General features: G+C 37.0%; 2 protein-coding genes across 5 annotated transcripts in view; one reads left to right on the plus strand and one right to left on the minus strand.

Moving 5' to 3' along the window:
* LOC105081810 (cytochrome P450 2C19) overlaps nt 1-14,150 on the minus strand; it is a 32,119-nt gene extending 17,969 nt beyond the window's left edge. Inside the window, exons 1-4 of the mRNA XM_010971187.3 lie at nt 13,915-14,150; nt 12,538-12,700; nt 12,216-12,365; nt 1,088-1,248 (exon numbers count right to left, since the gene is read on the minus strand). Coding sequence (XP_010969489.1) covers nt 1,088-1,248; nt 12,216-12,365; nt 12,538-12,700; nt 13,915-14,082 — 642 coding nt within the window. The 5' untranslated portion in view covers nt 14,083-14,150. The remainder of the gene's footprint in view (nt 1-1,087; nt 1,249-12,215; nt 12,366-12,537; nt 12,701-13,914) is intronic.
* The window catches only part of LOC123613150 (uncharacterized), a 129,340-nt gene that overhangs the window by 40,282 nt on the left and 68,012 nt on the right, over nt 1-21,046 (plus strand). The gene's annotated exons all lie outside the window — the stretch shown is intronic.

Consider the following 21,046-nt stretch of genomic DNA (forward strand, 5'->3'; position numbering starts at 1 on the left):
GTCATATGTGTATTCCTGTTTTTAGGGGAATTTTTTCTTTACAAGTACATAATTTTCTATGCTGATAGATGTATATGAAAGAGAAAATTCTGACTAGGGACCAAAGATGATGAACATTTTGTATACTCATATATCATGTTTGTTGTATAAAAGCATCTTTATAAAATTTTTCTCATTCATTTTCTTATTATCAGTTGTTCCCTTGACTCATGTAATATGGGATAGTATGAAATACTGTGGTTCACATTTTGTAGATGACAACAGAGCTTAAGAGAGTTTGGACAACCTGATATAAAACACAAAGCTAGTCCCTGCTATTTCTATTTCTTTTTGTAGACTCAAACATAGAATGAGTATTTCAGAACTGAGAGGTTTCTAAAGACACCATGAAACATGACACAACATTTTATGTATAAAGTAACTGCAGCAGAGCAATCAAGTGACTTTTCTAAGATCATACTGTCGTCTTTTAGGCAGAGTGCAGAACATGTCACCTCAGCCCTGGGTACAACTGTGATGTCTGTTTATGGTTCATACAACAAAAAAACCTAATCATTTTGTCATCTCTAAACAATTACCTTGTCAATTAGGATGCCAATGAAGCATCAAACATTCCTATCCTAGTCAGTGTCCCTGGCAGCACTCTCCCTCCTTTTCTTCCTTTCCAAATGCAGATATTTCTGCCAACTATTGTGCTGAAGAAGTTATTAAGTGGTGATTGGATGACAAGAGTTGTGGGTAATGGAAACCTTTCCAGAAGGTCCTGGAAGGCCTCTTATTGCTATGGGCATGCTTTGGGAAAGTTACCAAAGTATTTCATTGAAACTGGGCTTTGGGATTCAGTGGAAGAATCCACTGGACAGGGTGACTAGGACTGAATTACTGTTCTGAATTCTGGGCATGTATTTTCCTGCCTGTTGTAAAAGGCTCAGTCGTCTTTCCCAGGTAAGCACCCCAGGATGCTAAGCTCTGGGCAGGACTGTGGTGTGCACACATTTACTTCACAGTGTGGTGGATATAGAGATTTGGACTTCATGGAGAAAAGAGCATAAATGATTCCTCTAGAAAGAAAGGATGGGGGCCTCACCTGTATCCATGGAGAGCTCACAATCCTGATATTTTCATTAAATTTTTTCATTATGTTTAGAAAAGTCTGATCTTTATAATCAAAACGATTCTGGAAAATAATGGAGCAGATCACATTGCAAGGAGCACAGCCCAGGATGAAAGTGGGATCACAGGGTGACGCTAAGGAATAACAAACAATTTAAACACCCCATTAAAACATACATATGAAACATATTGTCTTTGCGGTAACAGGTCAAGATGATGTTAGAAACTTTAAAGCAATATTTTACCTACGAATTTCCTTAACAAAGTTTTGAACACGCATAAAATCAACATGTCGCTTTTACCTTAACCTGCATAAATCATTTCAGCCTAGTTAAATAATGGTTTTTGAAAAAAAAACTTCAGTTCACATCTACTATCTTTACTTGTATCCTTTTCACCCAAATGCCTGTTAATTTGAAGGACAAAAGAAGAAAACATTTCAAAAGGCCATTTTTGTATCATTTAATAATATAAAGTTCTTAGTGCTGAATATTATCTGTTTGCAAAGCCTGTAGAAATGAAACACTGATAAAGAAAGAGAATAGTTAGGGACCTCAAAGTGTTTTTCTTTGTTTTTTTTTGTTTTTAAATATAGATACTGGGGAATGAACCTAGGACCATATTATGCATGCTAAGCATGCATTCTACCACTGAGCTATTTCCCTCCCCACAAAACATTTTTTTTTGTAATGTATATTTGAAAGAATCATCTCTAGAGTCAGCAAAGGGTAAGCTTATGAGAGCAAGGTTGTGGGTGAATTCATGTATTTCAAGAAGAGATGTAAAAAAAAAAAGCAGCTACTATCCATGCAGTATGAGAAGAAAATCTAATACAAATGAACAATTAGTAAAAGATAGGATTTTTTTTGTCTAAAATATAGACAAAATGTAAAGTGTTTATTTCAAACATAAATCCCAGGTGACACAAAAAGGGAAAATTGATGGATGGAGTTCTTTCATTTTTTTTCATTTCAGTGTTAAGAAATTCCCTTGTTAGGAATTAAATGTTAATAATTTCCAATCAGCATCAAAAATTTATTTGCACAAAGGTGCCGTATGTGGTCTTGAGGGACATCATTCTGTATATGCATCAATAGAATAGTGTGTTTTAATACATTTAAAATGTATCATTTAAGTGAACATGATCTTATTACCAGTTAAGAAATTACATGAGAGGAAAAATATTGTTTTTCGGTAGGAGATCTGTGAAATAAAATTGATGCAATCAAATGATCGATTAAAAATCAAAAGATCCGAAAGATCTGTGTAGAGAGATCCAACATTCACATGTATTGATGTATGAATTACTTGAATCAAAAATAGACTGACAGAGTGACATCACAAAGATGGTGAAATAGGAAGTCTTAGCTCTTGTTCTCCCATAGAAACACTGATTTAGGAATTATAAATGGACTAAAATTCTTTAATGAGACTTTCAGAATCCAGTTAAGTAGTTACACACCATACGCAAGTATATAGCTAAGAACAATGACATTAAAACTTGTAGAAGTGCAGTTTCACTTTACCTGCATCAGCACTTCCCCCCAAGCTGGCACAATTCCGTGCTGGAAGAGAATGCCCCAGGTTGTGATTACTCCACAGGAAGGAGAAAGATGAAGCATGCATCCAGTGAACCAGCTCTTCAGCTGGCTGCTTGAGGAAATGGTTTCTGTCTTACCTCACTTGGAGTGCTGACAGAACTGGCATAGTACAGGGATGTCACGGACCACGGAGAATAAAGCAAAGTGAGGATAGTGGCTTGCTATCCCCAGCATGGCTTGGCACAATCTAGAGAAGGTGAACCACTTCAGGCTTTCCTTCAGGGGGAAGGGAGAGGAGTGGAGCTTGCATCTGGTGCTCCTGCTTTTTGGAGGAATGGTATGTGTCTCATCTGACTCAGGCTGGTAAGGGGGTGTTTATACTCTTTGGATGCCATTGAGACAAGGGAAAGTGGAGTTGCTTGCCTCTGTCGAACTAGAGAAATCCTAGTGCTGCAGAGAGCAAAGGGAGCAAGAGATTAGTAGCTCCTGAAATGAATTTGGCAAGCTTCCCTAATTGTGAAATTCTACACCGAACCCCAGAGAAGTTGCATCCACCAAAATAAACAGGTTTCAGACCCCCAGAGTCTCTAGCTAAGATGACTGGTAACGGTTTCACCGTACATAAAGTTAGCCCCTAAGGACTGGGAGAAGTGACAACTTTTTCAAGTCCCTGGATCCCAACACAAAGTCACGAAACACAAAAAGAAGCAGGAAACATGGCTCACACAAAGGTACAAAATAAATCTCCAGAAACGGGATTCAGAGGAAATGGAGAGTATCACGTGAACAGAGAATTTTTTGAAAACATGATAAAGGTGCTTCATAAGTTCAAGAAAATGATGCGTCAATAAAATGAAAATGTAACAAAGAGATAGAACACATAAAAAAGAACAAAACAGCTGAAATTTGTTCAGCTGAAAAACACAACTCACCTAAGGACTTACTCCAGCACAGGTCATCTGATATTTTTCAATCAGAAGATCAAAAGGAAAAAATGAAAAGGAGTGGAGGAAGCGTAAAGGACTTATGGGATCAATATGAACACTGTGGGGAAGAGAGAGAGGGCAAGAAGCTTATTTGAAGAAGTAATGGCAAAAAACATTCCATATCTGGGGAAAAACTACTCAGATTCTAGAAGGACTACACACTAACCAGGATGAACAAAAGAAATCCACAGTGAGATAGATTATAACCAAAAGTCAGAGATAGAGAATTTTGATAGCAGCAAAAGTGACTTGTCACAAACAACAGAGGCATCATAAAACCAACAACAGACTTGTAGGCAGAGCCGTTGCAATCTAGGAAGGAGTAGGATGATATATTCAAAGAGCGGGAAAAAAAGAGTTGCCAACCACAAATGCTATATCTGGCAGATACTTGCTTTTCAAAAAAAGGAGAAATAAAGAGTTCCCACATAAACAAAAGCTGTGGGCGTTCATCACCACTAGGTACATCTTAGAAGAAATGCTAAAAGGTGTCCTTAAAGTTGAAACAGTAGGATACTGGACAGCAACACAAATGCATTATGGAAGTATAAAGCTTGCTGATAGAGGTAAATATATGGACAAGACCAGAATACGGTAGTAATGCAGAAGTGGTGCATAAACCACTATTACTTCTAGTATAGAAGTTAAAAGAAAAAAATTGACAAATCTTTACCTAGACTATCTAAGAAAAAAAGAGAAAACTCAAAATCGGAAATGAGGAGGAGCCATTACAACTGATACCACAGAAATACAAAAGAGTTGAAGAGACTGCTATGAACCATTATACACCAACAAATTGTACAATCTAGAAATGGATACATTTCAAAAAAGAAACAGACAACCTGTTAGCACTGAATCAGGAAGAAATAGAAAAGCTGACAAACCACTAATGATAAGGTTGTCAAATCAGTAACCAAAAACCACCACCAACAAAAAAAGCCCAGAACCAAATGACTTTAGTGATGAAGTCTATGAACATTTAAGGATTGGCAAACATTTGCAATCCTCAAACTCAAAGAAATGCAAATTTATAAATGTCTGTGATATGCCACTTTATCAAAATGAAAAGTAAAAATCATATAATCATCTGAATAGATGTAGAAAAAGCATGACAAAATTTGAAATTCTTTCATGATGAAATCGGTTCTAGACTCCTTTACTCAACATGGTAAATGCCATATATGACCAGCCCACAGCTAACCTTGTATTCAACTATGAACAACTGGAAGCTTTTCCTCTAAGAGGAAGCATGAGAGTGCCCATTCTTTTCTTGTTTTGAAATTTTTTTTTCATTTTTTTTTCTTGGGGTGGGGAGGTAATTAGGTTTATTTATTTATTTTGTATACAGTTACTCTGGATGGAACCCAGGACCTTGTGCGTGCTAGGCACATACTCTACCACTGAACTATACCCTCCCTCCTCGAAAGCTCCAATTCTTCCAACCCGTACTCAACATAGTACTCAAAAAGTTTTAGCCATGCACCCCAATGTTCATAGCAGCAGTATTTACAATAGCCAAGACATGGAAACAGCCTAAATGCCCATCAACAGATGACTGGATAAAGAAGAAGTGGTATATTTATATGATGGTATACTATTCAGCCATAAAAACCAACAACATAACACCATTTGCAGCAACATGGATGCTCCTGGAGAATGTCATTCTAAGTGAAATAAGCCAGAAAGAGAAAGAAAAATACCGTATGAGATCGCTCATATGTGGAATCTAAAATAAGAAAAAACACAAACAAACAAACAAATAAAACATAAATACAAAACAGAAACAGACTCGTAGACATAGAATACAAACTTGTGGTTGCCAAGGGGGTGAGGGTGTGGGAAGGGACAGACTGGGATTTCAAAATGTAGGATAGATAAACAAGATTATACTGTATAGCACAGGGAACTATATACAAGATCTTTGGTAGCCCACAGAGAAAAAAAAATGTGACAATGAATATATATATATACACGCGTTCATTTATAACTAAAAAATTGTGCTCTCCACTGGAATTTGACACAACATTGTAAAATTATTCTAAATCAATAAAAAATCTTAAAAAAAAAAGTTTTAGCCAAAGCAATCATTTATGAAAAGTAAAATGTATTCAAAGGAAGAACTAAAAAATGTCTATTTGTAGATGCTATGATCTTATATTTAGAAAACCCTCAAGAATCCACCCAAAACTGTTACAACTAATCAATGAATTCAGTAAAGTTACAGGATATGAAATGAACATACAAAAATTATTTGTATTTCTATACATTAACAATGAAGTCTCTGTAAAAGAAATAAGGAAAATAATCCCATTTTTAAAAGCAATAGAAATGATAAAAACCTTAGGACCAAATTAAAGCAAGGAAGCGAAAGCTCTGTACACTGATGTCTCGTAAGACATTGATGAAAATAATTAAAGAAGGCACAAGTGGGTGGAAAGGTATCAGTGTTTCTGCATCAGAAGTATTAATATTGTTAATATGTCCCTACTACTAAAAGCAATCTGTAGATTCAGTGGCATTCTAATGGCATTTCTTACAGAAATACAAAAAATAATCCTAAAATCCATATGGAATTAGAAAAAGACCCACTATATCCAGCAAGTCCTAAGAATGAAGAAAAAAGTTAAACACATGAAACTTGCTGATTTCAAATTCTGTTATAGAACTAATATATCAAAGCGGTATTGTACTACCGTAAAAACAGACACAGACCAATGGAACAGGATTGAGAGCTCTGAAATAAACCCACACATTTATTATCAACTGATATTTGACAAGAGAGCCAAGAATACTCAGTAGGAAAGGACGGTCTCTTCAGTAAATGATGTTGGCTCTCACCACTTGTATTCAACATAGTATCAGAAGTCCTAGCTGCAGCCGTAAGAGAATAAAGAAATAAAAAGGAACCAGATTGAAAGGAAAGAGGTAAAACTGTCACTATATGCAGATGACATGATACTATATTTAGAAAACCATATAAAGACTCCACACAAAGACTACTAGAACTGATAAGGGAATTCAGCAAGGTAGCAAGATATGTGATCAACATACAGAAATCTCTTGCATTTCTTTACACTAACGATGAAATATTAGAAAAGGAAAGTAAAAAAAAAATCCCTTTTAAAGTTTCATCAAAAAAAAAATACTTAGGAATAAACCTGACCAAGGAAATGAAACACTCATACACTGAAAAGTCTAAAACACCGATAAAGAGAATTGAGGGTCATTTAAAGAAATGGAAAGATATCCCATGCTCTTGGATTGGAAGAATTAATATTGTTAAAATGGCCATATTACCCAATGCAATCTATAGATATAATGGAATCCCCATCCAATTATCCATGACATTCTTCTAGAGCTAAAACAGATAATTCTGAAATTATATGGAATCACAAAAAATCCAGATTTGCCAAAATATTACTGAGGAAAAATGAAGCTGGAAGCATAACCCTCCCAGACCTCAGACAATACTACAGAGCTACAGTAATGAACACAGTGTGGTACTGGCACAAAAAGACATAGAGATCAATGGAACAGAATAGAGAGCCTAGAAATAAACCCATACACCTACCGTCTATCTTCAACAAGGGAGGCAAGATAAATTTCATGATATCACTTATATTTGGAATGTAAAAAGTGACACAGATGAACTTATTTACAAAACAGAAACAGACTCACAGACATGGAAAACAAACTTATGGTTACCAATGTTGAAGGGGAGCAGGGATAAATGGGATTTAGGGATTAGCAGGGAACTACATTCAGTATCTTGTAATAACCTCCTATGAAAAAGAATATATCTACACACACACATATATAACTGAATATCTGTGAGGTACAACAGAAACTAACACAACATTGTAATACAACTATACTTCAAGAAATAAAAATAAATGAACGGTGATAGGAAAGCTGCATATTCACATACAAAGTAATGAAACAGACCCCCTATTTTATAGCACTCACAAAAGATAACTCTAAATGGATTAAAGACTTAATGTAAGACCTGAAGCCATAAAACTCCTAGAATAAAACTTAGAGGAAAGACCCCTTGATATCAGTCTTGGCAATGATTTTTTTTTTATATGATACCCAAAGCACAAGCAATGAAAGCAAAAATGAACAAATGCAACTACATCAAAGTAAAAAGCTTTTCTGCATAGTAAAATGAACAATCAACAAAATGAAATGCAACCCACAAAATGTGAGAAAATATTTGCAATCATATATCTGATAAAGGGTTCATCTCCGAAATATGTAAAGAACTCATACAGCTTAATAGAAAGAAAAACAACCTGATTAGAAGTGGGCAGAGGAACTGAATAGACATGTTTCCAAGATGACATACAAATGGCCAACAGTTGGATGAAAAGATTTTCAGCATTACGAATCCTCAGGAAAATGCAGAAGAAACACACATGTTAGAATGGTTACCATCAAAAAGTCAAGAGTAAGTGTTGGCTAGGATGTAGAGAAAAGGGAACTCTTATGCATTGTTGGTGTGAATGTACACTGTCACTATGTGAAATACTGTGAAGGTTCCTTCACATATTAAAAATAGAACTACCATGTGATCCAGTAATCCTGCTTCTGGGTATATATCTGAATGAAATGCAAACAGGATATTGTAGAGGTTTCTATACTCCATATTTATTGCAGGATTATTTATAATATCCAAGATTTGAAAACAAACTAAATCTCTCCACAGTTGAGTGGATAAAGAAGATGTCACACACACACACACACACACACACACACACACACACACACACACACACACACACACACACACAGTTGACCCTTGAACAGCATGGGGGTGGGGCACTGACTCCCTATGCAGGTGAAAATCTGTGTATAACTTTACAGTTGGTCCTCCATCTCAGTAGTTAGACATTCCAGGATTCAACCAAGCACGAACCATGTAGTACTGTAGCAAGTTGTTAGTGAGAAATATCCACATACAAGTGGACCCACACAGTTCAAACCCATGTTATTCAAGGGTCAACTGTATATACATACACACACACAATGGCACATTATTCAGCCAGGAGAGAGAAGGAAATCTTTGCATTTGCCACAACATGAATGAATCTTGAGGGCATAGTGCTAAGTGAAATAAGACAGACAAAGACAAATAGTATATGATATCACTAATATGTGGAATCTAAAAAAAAACAAAAAAAAAGTCATAGAAGCAGAGAGTAGAAGGGTAGTTCCCAGGGTTTAGGGAGAGTGTGAAATGAGGAGAAGTTGGTCAAAGAATAAAAACTTCCAACTAGGAAATGAATCATTTCTGGGGATCTAATGCACAGCATTGTTATTATAGCTAACATAAGTGTATCATAAATGTAAAAATTGGTAAGAAATTAGACTTTAAATGTTCTCTGAAGAAATGGTAGTTATGGGACCTGAGGGAGGTGTTGGACAGTGCTGTGGTGGTCATCATATTGCAATATATGAGTATATCAAATCAACATACTGTATACGTTAAACTTAATATCACAAGGCATCACATTATCACAATATCAATTATATCTTAGTAAAGTTGGGGAAAAATATTGAATGTAGACCACGCCCTTTGAAGAAAGTTGAGTTTTATTTTTAACCTAGATGTGTAGGTGTAGTTACAGCTCCATTGTAGGGAAGGTGTATGGTACACATGGTCCATAGGTGACCCTTCTGTGATTCTGTGGGAGCTATTTTGCAACTTTCTAAATTTTCAATAATAGATAGTGATGCAAAATAATTCTTGTCTATAGACATACACACTCTGTTCTGTCCAGTAGAGGATCCGTTGAGTTTCCTAGCTAGTTTTGTCTTCATTTGCACATTCACATCAGCATACTTTTACTGTAAATAAACTTTTACCTTTTGACCCTTGTCCTTTGAATTGGTTGTAACACCTCGTTACAATTGTTGGGAACTGATTTCCTCATTAATGTGTCAAATAATATCTTTAACTTGTGTTTGTTTTTAAAAATAAAGACTGATCAACAGGTATATGAAAAGATGATTAACATCACTCAGCATGAACTTTTGTGCTGGTCTCAGCCTGTCAATAACCAATATTGTGGTTGGACCAGCCCTTGCATTCTTATTTTGAGTAAGCAAGATGGCCTTCAGTGGTAATGATTAGGGAATCTTGAAAAAATAGGGGTGTATTACTTACCAAACCTGGAAATTACAGAGCATATTTTGGGCCATAGCTTGGTTATAGGCAGGGAGAGGGAGAGCCTAGGATTCTACTATAATGGAGTTGAGTGTAGGGACCTAGAGTATCTGGAGCTCCCAATTGTTTCTTATTTTCAATCCAAGTATAGTTGATTCATAATATCATATCTGTTTTAGGTGTACAGTATGTTGATTAAATACTCTTTATTGGTGAGATTGCTATATAACAGTTGGAATTTAAAGCATGAGAAGAGAAAAATTTGTTAAATCTAGTTCCCTTAAAGGTCAGTAATTAAAATCAACCAAGATCTCTAAAACAAAGGAGACCCCATCGGAGGAGGTAGCCTGCCTCTTTATCTAGTAGTGTGGCTGGTAATGTGTTTGTTTTAGATAGCCAACTTGGAAGGGTTGCCTCTTTGAAATGGATGCCTTGGCAATCAGAGCATTAAGTCAGGCACTTGCATTACCAAATAGAGAAAAAATATCAGGGTATCCACTTCACATTAAACAATGCAAATCAGAGCAATGAGATATCATTTCATATGTATTCAGGTGACCTTTATCAAATAAAAAAGGAAAAGAAGAAATAAGTATTGGTGAGGATGTGAAGAAATTGAATCCTTTTACATGGTTGGTAGAATACTGGTACCAGCAGGTAATATGGAAAAAATATGGAGGTTCCTCAAAGAGTTAAACATAGAACTACCATATTACCCAGCAATCCCACTTCTGAGTTTTTATTCAGAAGATCTGACTCAGGAACTCAAAGAGATATTTGCCCTCCTATGTTCATAGTAGCCAAGAGGTGGAGACAACCTAAATATCCCTCAACGATTAATGAATAAAGATGTGTAAATGCATACACTGGAACATTATTCAGCCATAAAAATGAAAGAAATCTTGTCACCATGGATGACCCATGAGCACATTACGCTAAGTGAAAGAAGTTGATCACAAACGGACAAATGTTGCCTGATTCCACTTTTATGAAGCAGCTAAAATAGTCAAACGTATAGGAACAGAAAGTAGAATGCCAGTTACCAGGGCGTTGGGGGAGAGGAAAAGGAGAGTCACAGTACAGTGGGTAGAGATGGTCAGCTTATGCAGGATGAAAGTTCTAGAGACCTGCTGTACAACAGTTTCATAATACTTAATGATATTGTAATGTACACTTAATAATGTGTTAAGAAGAGAGATGTCATGTTATGTTTTTTTTTTAATATAAAATTTTGTTTTTCAGTTTTGCAAAAAAAGTTAGGGCATAGAATAAAAGGAACATGTATCCTGAGAGGCTTCTATGCCAGGCTCCTTTGTATTCCAGGCCTGTAAGCTTTAAAAGAAGTGTTATTTCACTTGATATGTAGAGGATGCTTTGGAAAACCTTGGGGATTTCTTTGTCTATATTTGATTTTCAGTCTTTCATTTAATCCTGAAGAAAGAATTTTAAAACAGAGCAATTTGTAATACAATCTGAAAATCAGTCATTGTGACAAAGACTTTACAGGTCATTAGACCTGGGAGTAGGAGGTAAATAATTACCATAAATTTGTTACCAAAATCAGATAAAAATGGATCAGAGTTTAGCAAACTGAAAAGAGAGTCAAATTCCACTTAGAGAAGACAGGGTAAGGATGTATTGATTAGGTTGAAATCGAGTTAAATAAAACATTTTGTAACTTGGTGTTTGTGTATTTTGCAGAATTATACTGTAGCATATATTTTGTCAAAATAGAAATACAGTGAGTATTGCATAACAAGAATAATGGATGCTGGTACCTTTAAAATAGTGCTGCCTTTAGAGAGAAATCATAATTGATGAGAAGTGCACTCAGATGGGTTTCAGTTGGAATCATAGATGGCATCATTAGTACTGGCCAGAACTGCAGGCCTAGGCCCTGGAAATAACTCTCAGACATGTCTGTGCGGCTGACCATATAAATATAGTTCAGTTAAGTGAGGGCACATGTCACTTGTTTCATGCTCTGCAGAGGTGTGAGGAGGTCATTCCCACCCTGTCCATTTAACAGCTATTCCCTGGTGAAATGCTCTGTAATAGATAGCCACATTTATGATATAGGAAAGACTTGACTCTAACTCTTTCAGAAAATGACTCAAAACTATTCTTTGTGATTTGTGATTTTAAAGCAGTTCAGGGGAGAATATGAAAAAATGACCTTTTATAACCACAGAGTATGAACTGTCATAGGTGTACACATATGACAAGCGGAGATACACACAAAGTTCACATAGCTCTCTGCTTCACACCCTCCCTGCTGTGAGGGCTGACACCCCCTACTGGTATGAAGATGTGGCCACCCCTGAAATTTTCTGAGGATGCCATTTGAGAGAAAGCAGTCTGGTAAGACAGAGCGTTCTATCAGAGTTAGAGTATAGACTCACTTACCATTGGTTTTTCTCAACTCCTCCACAAGGCAGCGGGCTTCCTCCTGCACACGGTCCTCAATGCTCCTCTTCCCCATCCCGAAATTCCTCAGGGTCATGAGGGAGAAGCGCCGCATCTCCTTCCATGTCTTTCCATTGCTGAACACGATTCCTACCAGGAGGGGAAACAGAGACTAGGAGGGAGGTCCTAGGGAAGGAGGAGTGAGCTGACACTTGCCAGCCTTGTGGATAGAACAAACTGTGCCTGACGGGCCCTTCAAATTCCTCTTTTCCACCCTCCCCACCCCCATTCCCAATGCTGAACATGAAACATGAACACCTACCATGTCCTTTATTAGTTCTTTCAGTCAATGGTAACCTGCCTCTTCCAGAAAAATCTTCTCCACGATCAATTAGGGCTTCTTTCACTGCTTGGTATCCATGCAGCACAACGGTGGGCTTCATGCCAAAATACACAGTGAACACAGGTCCATGGACTTTTGAGAGCTATTAATAGAGATGTGTATAATAGCATAAGTCATTATTGGATAGTATATTGGGCCTGATGCAGAATGCATTATCATCCTACTGCTTATGTTTTTATTCTGTCCCATACGGCCTGAAATATTTGTGAAATTAATGAATAAATATGATGGTGATTACTGTAGACCCCATTTATGGGTGGCCTGCAATGTGCTAAGCAATGGCCAGACAATTACTATACAGATTATAATTAATCCTCATATTAGCACCTTTCGCAGGTTTATTTGTCCCACTTACAAATAAGGACCGGAGTCAGGAAATTGCAGTTGATTTCTAGTGTCCCATGGCTACTACATAGAAGATGCAAATTGAACCACTTCTTCTCCAACCTCTGATCATTAAGCACTATAACAATCCTCAAGGCCCACCTTTGGGCCAACACCAGGTGGACTGCTTCAGAATCACCTGTAGAGAGAGCTCTTCCCGTGAGAATTTTGATTCCCTCACCCTGTGATGAACACTACAGTTCTGTAGTTTAACAAGTAGATTCAGATCATTCTAATACCCAACCCACTTTGAGATCCACTGGTATTACTAACAGAGAAAGACAGCAAGCATCACAGAGGCAGTGTGGGACATGCAGCGTCTCACAGAACAATATCATCCATCCTGCAGCCTTCATGAGGTACAGACAGCACCTTCGTGCAGAATCCGCGTGAACACTGTTACCACCAGTTGGGCCACGGCTGCTTACTCCTTTGTTTCATTCACTCATGCCTGTCTTCAACTCAGAGCTATTTCCTTAACATTAGGTACAATTTGCTGCTTCAGGAAAGTTTTGTTTTCATGGCTATCTGAACAAAACACACAGCTTCTATAGTGAAAGACTTCTGCAAGGAAATTTCTAATCAGAAAACATTTCACTTACCATTGACCTTCAGCCCCAAATTACTGTGAAACAAAGGAAGTGTTATTTCCCGCTTTTGTCACTTTATTATTGTGATTCTACCACACAAAGACCTAAATGTTTCTCTGCTCACAGAATATATCATTTCACTCTTGTATTTATGACAGTGACAGATCTGAAGAGGTAAGAGAAATATCAAAATTTACAGGGAATGATTTACTTCATAATGACCTGTTTTAATAGTGTGCCCACTGGAACATGTTTTATTTTAACAGTTGGGCTAAGTTACTTCCCCTTTGCAATACACTGGAGGAGCATTAAACTTACTTACTTTGCTTAAGGATTTGCTGATGTTCTTAACATCTAACTGTAGGATATTTCCAAGAATTGGGAGAGGAGTCGGGCCAGGCGGGAGCTTCCCGTTCCGAGAGCTCTGGATCCAGAGTGAAAGGAGAAGCAAACAGGAGAGACAGAGCACCAGGACCACAACTGGATCCATGGTTGCCTCCTCTTCTTACTTAGACAACTGTGAGCGTAGAATCTAAAGCTTTTATAACAGTCCTTGCTAAATCAACCTGTGCCTCTCTGGAGTACAAAATGACCAATCAATTAATCTGTTTTGTGTGCTATTCTGAGTGGACTTTGGCCATTGATGAAAATCAAAATAAAGTGTTCTTTAGTCTTATTTTTCATCTGTCCAGTGATGACTCTGGAGATTCTTGTTTAGTTGCACTGGGTTGAGTTTCATGTTTGACAATTCTTTTTTAAAAAGTGATTGCACTATGCAGCCAGGACTTAGAACCACTTAAATAAATAATTTGATGTTAAAAACAGCTCAAAAGTCTATTCAAATCAGTGACCATTTTGAATTTATGACTTTGAGGATAATGAGTGTATTCTATGCCATTCATATTTAAAAAGTGTGTCTTGTCATGCTATATGTAAAACTGGGATATGTTGTGCTTGAAAACGAAAGATTTTAAATTATTTTAATGTACTCTGCTAACATTACACCTGCCTCTACATAAAATAGCCAATAATGACATGTTTAAGAGCCTTTAAATATGAAGGTGGAGTAATTATGGTTCAGGCATCCAAGATAGAAACGGGGAGCCATTGTTGGATGTGGGTCTGTTTCTGCATCACTGAGAACTTGAATTTTTTGAACTGTATCAAACTCAAGGACACTACTAGTCATTTTTAAAACAATATATGCTAGCAGCTCCTAGCTGCAACCTCGTAGTTTGAAAGATTGGAACCCTTTCACTTCACAAGTAAGGAATCATTTCAAACCCCAATCAGTTGTTTTTTTTTTTTTAACTGAAGAACCCTTACTTCTTGTTAATGCCAGTGCCAATTCTTGACAAACAATGTATGTATGTAACTTGTGGATTTTTGCCTTTATGAGCTTCCCCCACTTTGCAGTCTGGCAGAACACAGTTCAAGTGCTTCTTAATCTGTGTCTCCTAGGCTGTAGCCCTAATAAACCTCAGTCAAATACCTCTTTATTTAAACTAGGTCTCTGTTCTTAGAATTCTTGGTTAACACTAACATAATTCAAACATCTTGAATGACCAGCCACAAATAAAGTAGTTAACTAAAGTTACATGCATTTTCACTGGCATCTTCCCCCCCCCCCAAAAAAAACACTGGAAGGTAGAGATTACTATTTTGTGCTTTTTAAATGGGGAAAAATGAGATTCTGGGAGAACAGGAGAGCTTTCCAATGTCATACAGCTCATGAATAATAAAAGTGAGGTTTTCTGATGCCCATTGTGATATACTCACTCTTTACCATAGCTACCTTAAGAAAAACTTTAGCGACACAAAACTGAACCACTGTTAACACACAAAAAAAATCAATAACCAGTCTATAATCAGGAATAGCAGAGAATTTTATCCAAGTCAGAGTGAGAACTATAGCCCAGGAGACTGCCTCTCTGTAGCCTTGAGAAACTGTTCCAGAAAGACTTGGTTTTCATCAGTGTTTTGTATCTTGTCATGTCAAAGAATATACATCAATCATGGCAGTAGTGCATTCCTTCAAGGTTTCAAAAGGGACAGATTAGCATGTATACAATTCAGCATGGCCATGGCAGCTGGGAAGGGAACCTTGTCTTTGAAGGACTGCTAGCGTGAGTGCCATAAAAGGGAGGCCTTTTATCTCTGTCTTCAGACTGGACATTCTCTACTTCTGGATAATGCATTGTCTTCTTTAATGGTTAAAGTAGATGTTTAATGTATGATAAACCCAAGACCGTAAGACAGGCTGTTCTAGTTAACATAAAGTTCAGTTCAAATCATGTATGAATGAGAATGACTTATCCATACCTCAATATGTGAAAATTTCTACTAACCCCTCCACACATGTTACTCTGGATATACATCCTAATGACTGTTTATCAAATAAGGGGCTTCATATTAAGTAGATGTCCTGGACCCTGGACTCATCATCAATTCTCAAGAGAGGAAATAATAAATAGGGATTCTCCTTTCTCCTTCATTGAGGTAAATTTGTTCGGGTAACAGGGAAGAGCCAATCTTAAGAATTTTGTGGGGAAGCCTTGAGAAACTATGGCTTACACCTCCCAGTTGCTTCCAGATACAATTGCTTCTGTTGCCTCTTGGAGTTTGTCTTTGTCAGGAATACTAGAATGAAGCAGGCACAGTGTTAATAAAACATTTTAGAAAATGCAGGTTCAAATGAAAGGACTTCACTGGGAATTTGTTAGGACTGTAGCCTGAGAGACACGGAATTGTAAATGTGTGAACTGTGTTCAGCCAGCCTACAAAATGGGACAGTCTTATAAAGGTAAAAACCGCAAAGTTACAATTAGAATATGAGTTTTTGTTGTTGTTAAGGATTATCAATTGGAGCTGGCAAGTAGTAAGGGTTCCTGTTAAGTAAGGATTGGTTGGGGTTCAAAATGGTTGCATAGTTACCAGGGGAGACCATAGGGTGCAGCTGGCAGGTGTTGTTCTGAATATGGCTGGTGGTGTCCTTGGGTCTGGTACAGGTCAAAGAAAGTTCAAGTTCTCACTGGTGCAGAGACATGCCTGACACCAGATCCTCAATGGCTGCCTGACTCCACATCTGTAAGCCTGAACTGTGGTTAATCTATGTTCATTTCAACGTGTCATCAACAGCAAGGAAGGGAGATTTTTTACACAGAGCAACAGGTTGGATTCAGTGGAGGACAGGAGTCAGGGACTTCATTAAACAGACCCACAGCACAGAACCACAACAAGCAGAACTGAACAGGAGATGAAATTTAGTGGTCATAAGGATCTCAGTTATCACTAGAATTATATACATCACAAAGTGCTTTACAAAACATATGTTCTTTTTTAAATTTTTTAAATTTTTAAAGATTTTATTGAGTTATAGGCAGTTTACAATGTTGTGTCAATTTCTGGTGTAGAGCAGAATTTTTCAATCATATATAAATATACATATATTCATTTTTACGTTCTTTTTTACTGTGAGCTACCACAAGATCTTGTATATATTTCCTGGTGCTATACAGTATAAACTTGTTTATCTATTCTATATATATGTGTCAGTACCTACCAATTTCGAGCTCCCAGTCTGTCACTTCACACCTCCCTACCCCCTGGTAACCACAAATTCGTATTCTATGTCTGAGTCTATTTCTGTCTTGTATTTAAGTTCATTCCTCCTCATCCTCCTCCCCCTTCCCCTCCTCCACCATCAGTGATATCATATGGTATTCTTCTTTCTCTTTCTGGCTTACTTCACTTAGAATGACAGTTCTCCAGGGACATCCATGTTGCCACAAATGGCATTATGTTGTCCTTTATGGCCGAATAGTATTCCATTGTATAAATGTACCACAGCTTCTTTATCCAGTCATCTGTTGATGGACATTTAGGCTATTTCCATGTCTTGTCTATTGTAACTAGTGCTGCTATGAGCATCGGGGTGCTGGTGTGTTTTTGAATTAGGGATATATGCCCATGAGTGGGATTACTGGGTCATATGGTAAGTCTATTACTGGTCTTTTGAGGAATCTCCATACTGTTTTTCACAATGGCTGCACCAAACTGCATTCCCACCAGCAGTGTAGGAGGGTTCCCTTTTTCCACACCCTCTCCAGCATTTATCATTTGTGGACTTTTGAATGATGGCCATTCTGACTGGTATGAGGTGATACCTCATTATAGTTTTGATTTGCTGGGCTGCACAGCTCCCAGTGAGGCATTTTGTTCATGGATAGATCTCTGGTTGCTGTTAGAGGAGAGAAAGAAGGAATGTTTTAAGCCACCATGCTTCTGACATGACTCTGCTTCTCTCCTTTATTAACATAGTACTTAAAACTATTTTTATCACTTCTTTTTTTGTGGTTTCCCAGATACATTTATAACTAATTCAAGTCAAGTTTTTAAATAACCCAATACTGCTTCATATGAAGTATAATTTCCTTTTGACAAAGTATGCCTAAGACCTCTCCCCTATCACTGATATCGTTGCTGTCATTCACTTCACTTATCCATAATCTATAATCACAAAATACATTATTGTAATTATATTTTCAGATAGACTATTCTGTTAGATCAATTCAGAATAATAATAAGTGTTATCTTCCATTATTTCTTCTGACACAATGTACACCAACTCAAAATGGATTAAAGACCTAAATGTAAGACTGTAACCATAAAACTCCTAGATGAAAACATAAGCAGAACAATGTTGATAAATCATAGTAATATTTTTTTGATTTGTCTCTTAAGGCAAAGGAAACAAAAGCATAAATAAACAAATGGTACCTAATTAAACTGAAAAGCTTTTGCACAGCAAAGGAAACCATTAACAAAGTGAAAAGATGATCTACTGAATGGAAGAAAGTATTTGCAAATGACATGACTGATTAGGGGTTAATGTGCAGAAGACCTGAATAGACATTTTTCCAAAGAAGACATACAGATGACCAACAGGAACATGAAAAATGCTCAACATTGGTAATTATCAGGGAAATGCACATCAAAACCACAATGAGATATCACCTCACACCTGTCAGAATGGCTATCATCAAAAAGACCACAAATAACAACTGTTAGAGAGGATGTGGAGAAAAAGGACCCTTGTACACTATTGATGGGGGTATAAATTGGTGCAGACACTGTGGAAAACAGTACGGAGGTTTCTCAAAAAACTAAAAATATGATCCAGCAGTTCCGCTGCTGGGTATAAATCCAAGAACACCAAAAACTAATTTGAAAAGATGCATGCACACCAACAGTTACAGCAGCATCATTTACAATAGCGAAGATATGGAAGCAGCCTAAGTGAACATAAACAGATGAACAGATAAAAGAATAGTAGGTATATATGTATGTGTGTGTATACACACACACATATACACACACACACTTTCGAATATTACTAAGCCATAAAAAATGAAATTTTACTATCTGCAACTATATGGGTGGACTTGGAGAGTATTATGCATTAAAGTATTATGCAAATACTTTACGTTAACACATGTGGAATCTTAAAAATAAGACAAATCAATGCATATAACAAGACAGAAACACTCACAGATGTAGAGAACAAACTAGTAGTCAAGGGAGAGAACGTACTGGGGAGGGGTGAGATAGAGGTTGGGAGTAAGTAACACAAACTATTATGTATAAAATAGATAAGCAAAATGGATACATTGTACAGCACAGGGAAATAAAGCCATTATTTTGTATATGTAAAATACTGGATCACTGTGTTGTACATCTGAAACTAATATTATAAATAAACTATAGTGCAATTAATAAAGAAAAAGAAAATACACACTATTTCCTCTCCATCACTGTAGAGTTGAAATTTGCTCAGTGTAACTAATAGTAACCCAACCTCAAAATCTCAGTGTTACTGAAAAACAATTCAGTGGGAAAGTTTGAGACACCATATCTTTCCCTGCATCTCAGTCACATCCAGACATAGCTCATACTGCTGCTTTTCTGGTCTGTCATTGTCAGAAATAGTGCACTAATGGATGCATACCAAAGAAGGGAAATTATGGAAGAAACAGCAGTTGCAAAGCACTATAGAAGAGGAGGCTGGGACTTCATTAAATGTACTGACAGCACAGAAGCACCCCAAGATGCACAACTAAACAGGAGAGGAATTGCGATGCTCATGAGGGTCTAAATATCTCTGGAATGACATAATTTCTAGATCACTAGTGATAATACATGTACAAATGTGAATTCTTTCAGGGAGATGGATATTTACACAGAATTTTCATGCCCATCATATATTTCATTTGATTGTCTTTATTAACTTTGCCTTATATAAATGATTCCCATCTTAGGCATGAAGAAGCAGGTCTTGGAGATTCAGTATTTAAGGCAAGGACACACACACTACAGGTATTAGAGTGCAGATTGGAACCTATGTTCCTTAGTCTCAGACCCTTCCTTCCAGCAAAACATTCAGTTCAGCCGAGTACACCAACATTTATTGAGGGTTACCATTGTTTAATTTTTCATGATTCACCCTTATCAGTGACTTTCAAAATAAATATTAACATAGTTAATAATTACAGCACCAGTTTATTAAACTGGGGTCAGAAAAGTTTGGTTTTGTAACCTTTAGAACTTGAGTGAACCCAGGTGTCCATGAACAATTTAACCAGGAAAAACTGAAGCACTAATTTGCTGTCTAACTCACATGGCTCTGACTCTAATAGAACCACATTAGCTTATTTGGAATAAAATAAGCTCAGTTACTCTTTTTAGCAACCATGTTATTCCTTGAGAAAGGAGTGTCCTGCTCTGCACCGACTTCCTTCCATTGAGGCTCTGACTGGCTCTTTCTTTTTATAGAATGAAAGAATCATAGATTTAAAGATGGAAGGGATCTCTGAGATTAACTCATTTGAAGTTTATTTTTTCAAGTGAACAGTGTTATGTCTCAGTGAGTTGAACTGTCACCAGTGCATCAGTATGAGACCTTATCTTAGAATCCTGGTTGTTCACCACCCACTTTACTGATATCTCACATGAAATGGAATTCCCACTGCTCTCCAAGTGATCTTGATGGCATCAGCATTAAGCCCTCCACAGTCACAGAGGAATGCAGACCTCGTCTTGGCTAGAGTTGTGGATTAGAGCTGGATCTTTTCTTTTAAATAATTAGAATTCATTTTTTAGACAAGTTTTGGGTTCACATCCAAACTGAGCAGAAAGTATACAGTTCCCATATACTCCCCACAAAGCTTCTCTTAGAAACAGTGCTTACCAGTGTGGTGCCAATGTTTCAATCACTGCACCAGCACTGACTCACAAATTTCAACCAAAGTCCATGGTTTACATAAACTTCACTCATTGTGTCATACATTCTATGTGTTTTGACAAAACCATTATGACTTGTATCCACCTCTGTAGTATACAGAATAGTTACACTGCCCTAAGAATCCACTATGATTCACTTATTCATCCTTCCCTCA

Source organism: Camelus bactrianus, chromosome 11 (genome assembly GCF_048773025.1).
Source record: "Camelus bactrianus isolate YW-2024 breed Bactrian camel chromosome 11, ASM4877302v1, whole genome shotgun sequence".
NCBI classification, from domain to species: domain Eukaryota; kingdom Metazoa; phylum Chordata; class Mammalia; order Artiodactyla; family Camelidae; genus Camelus; species Camelus bactrianus.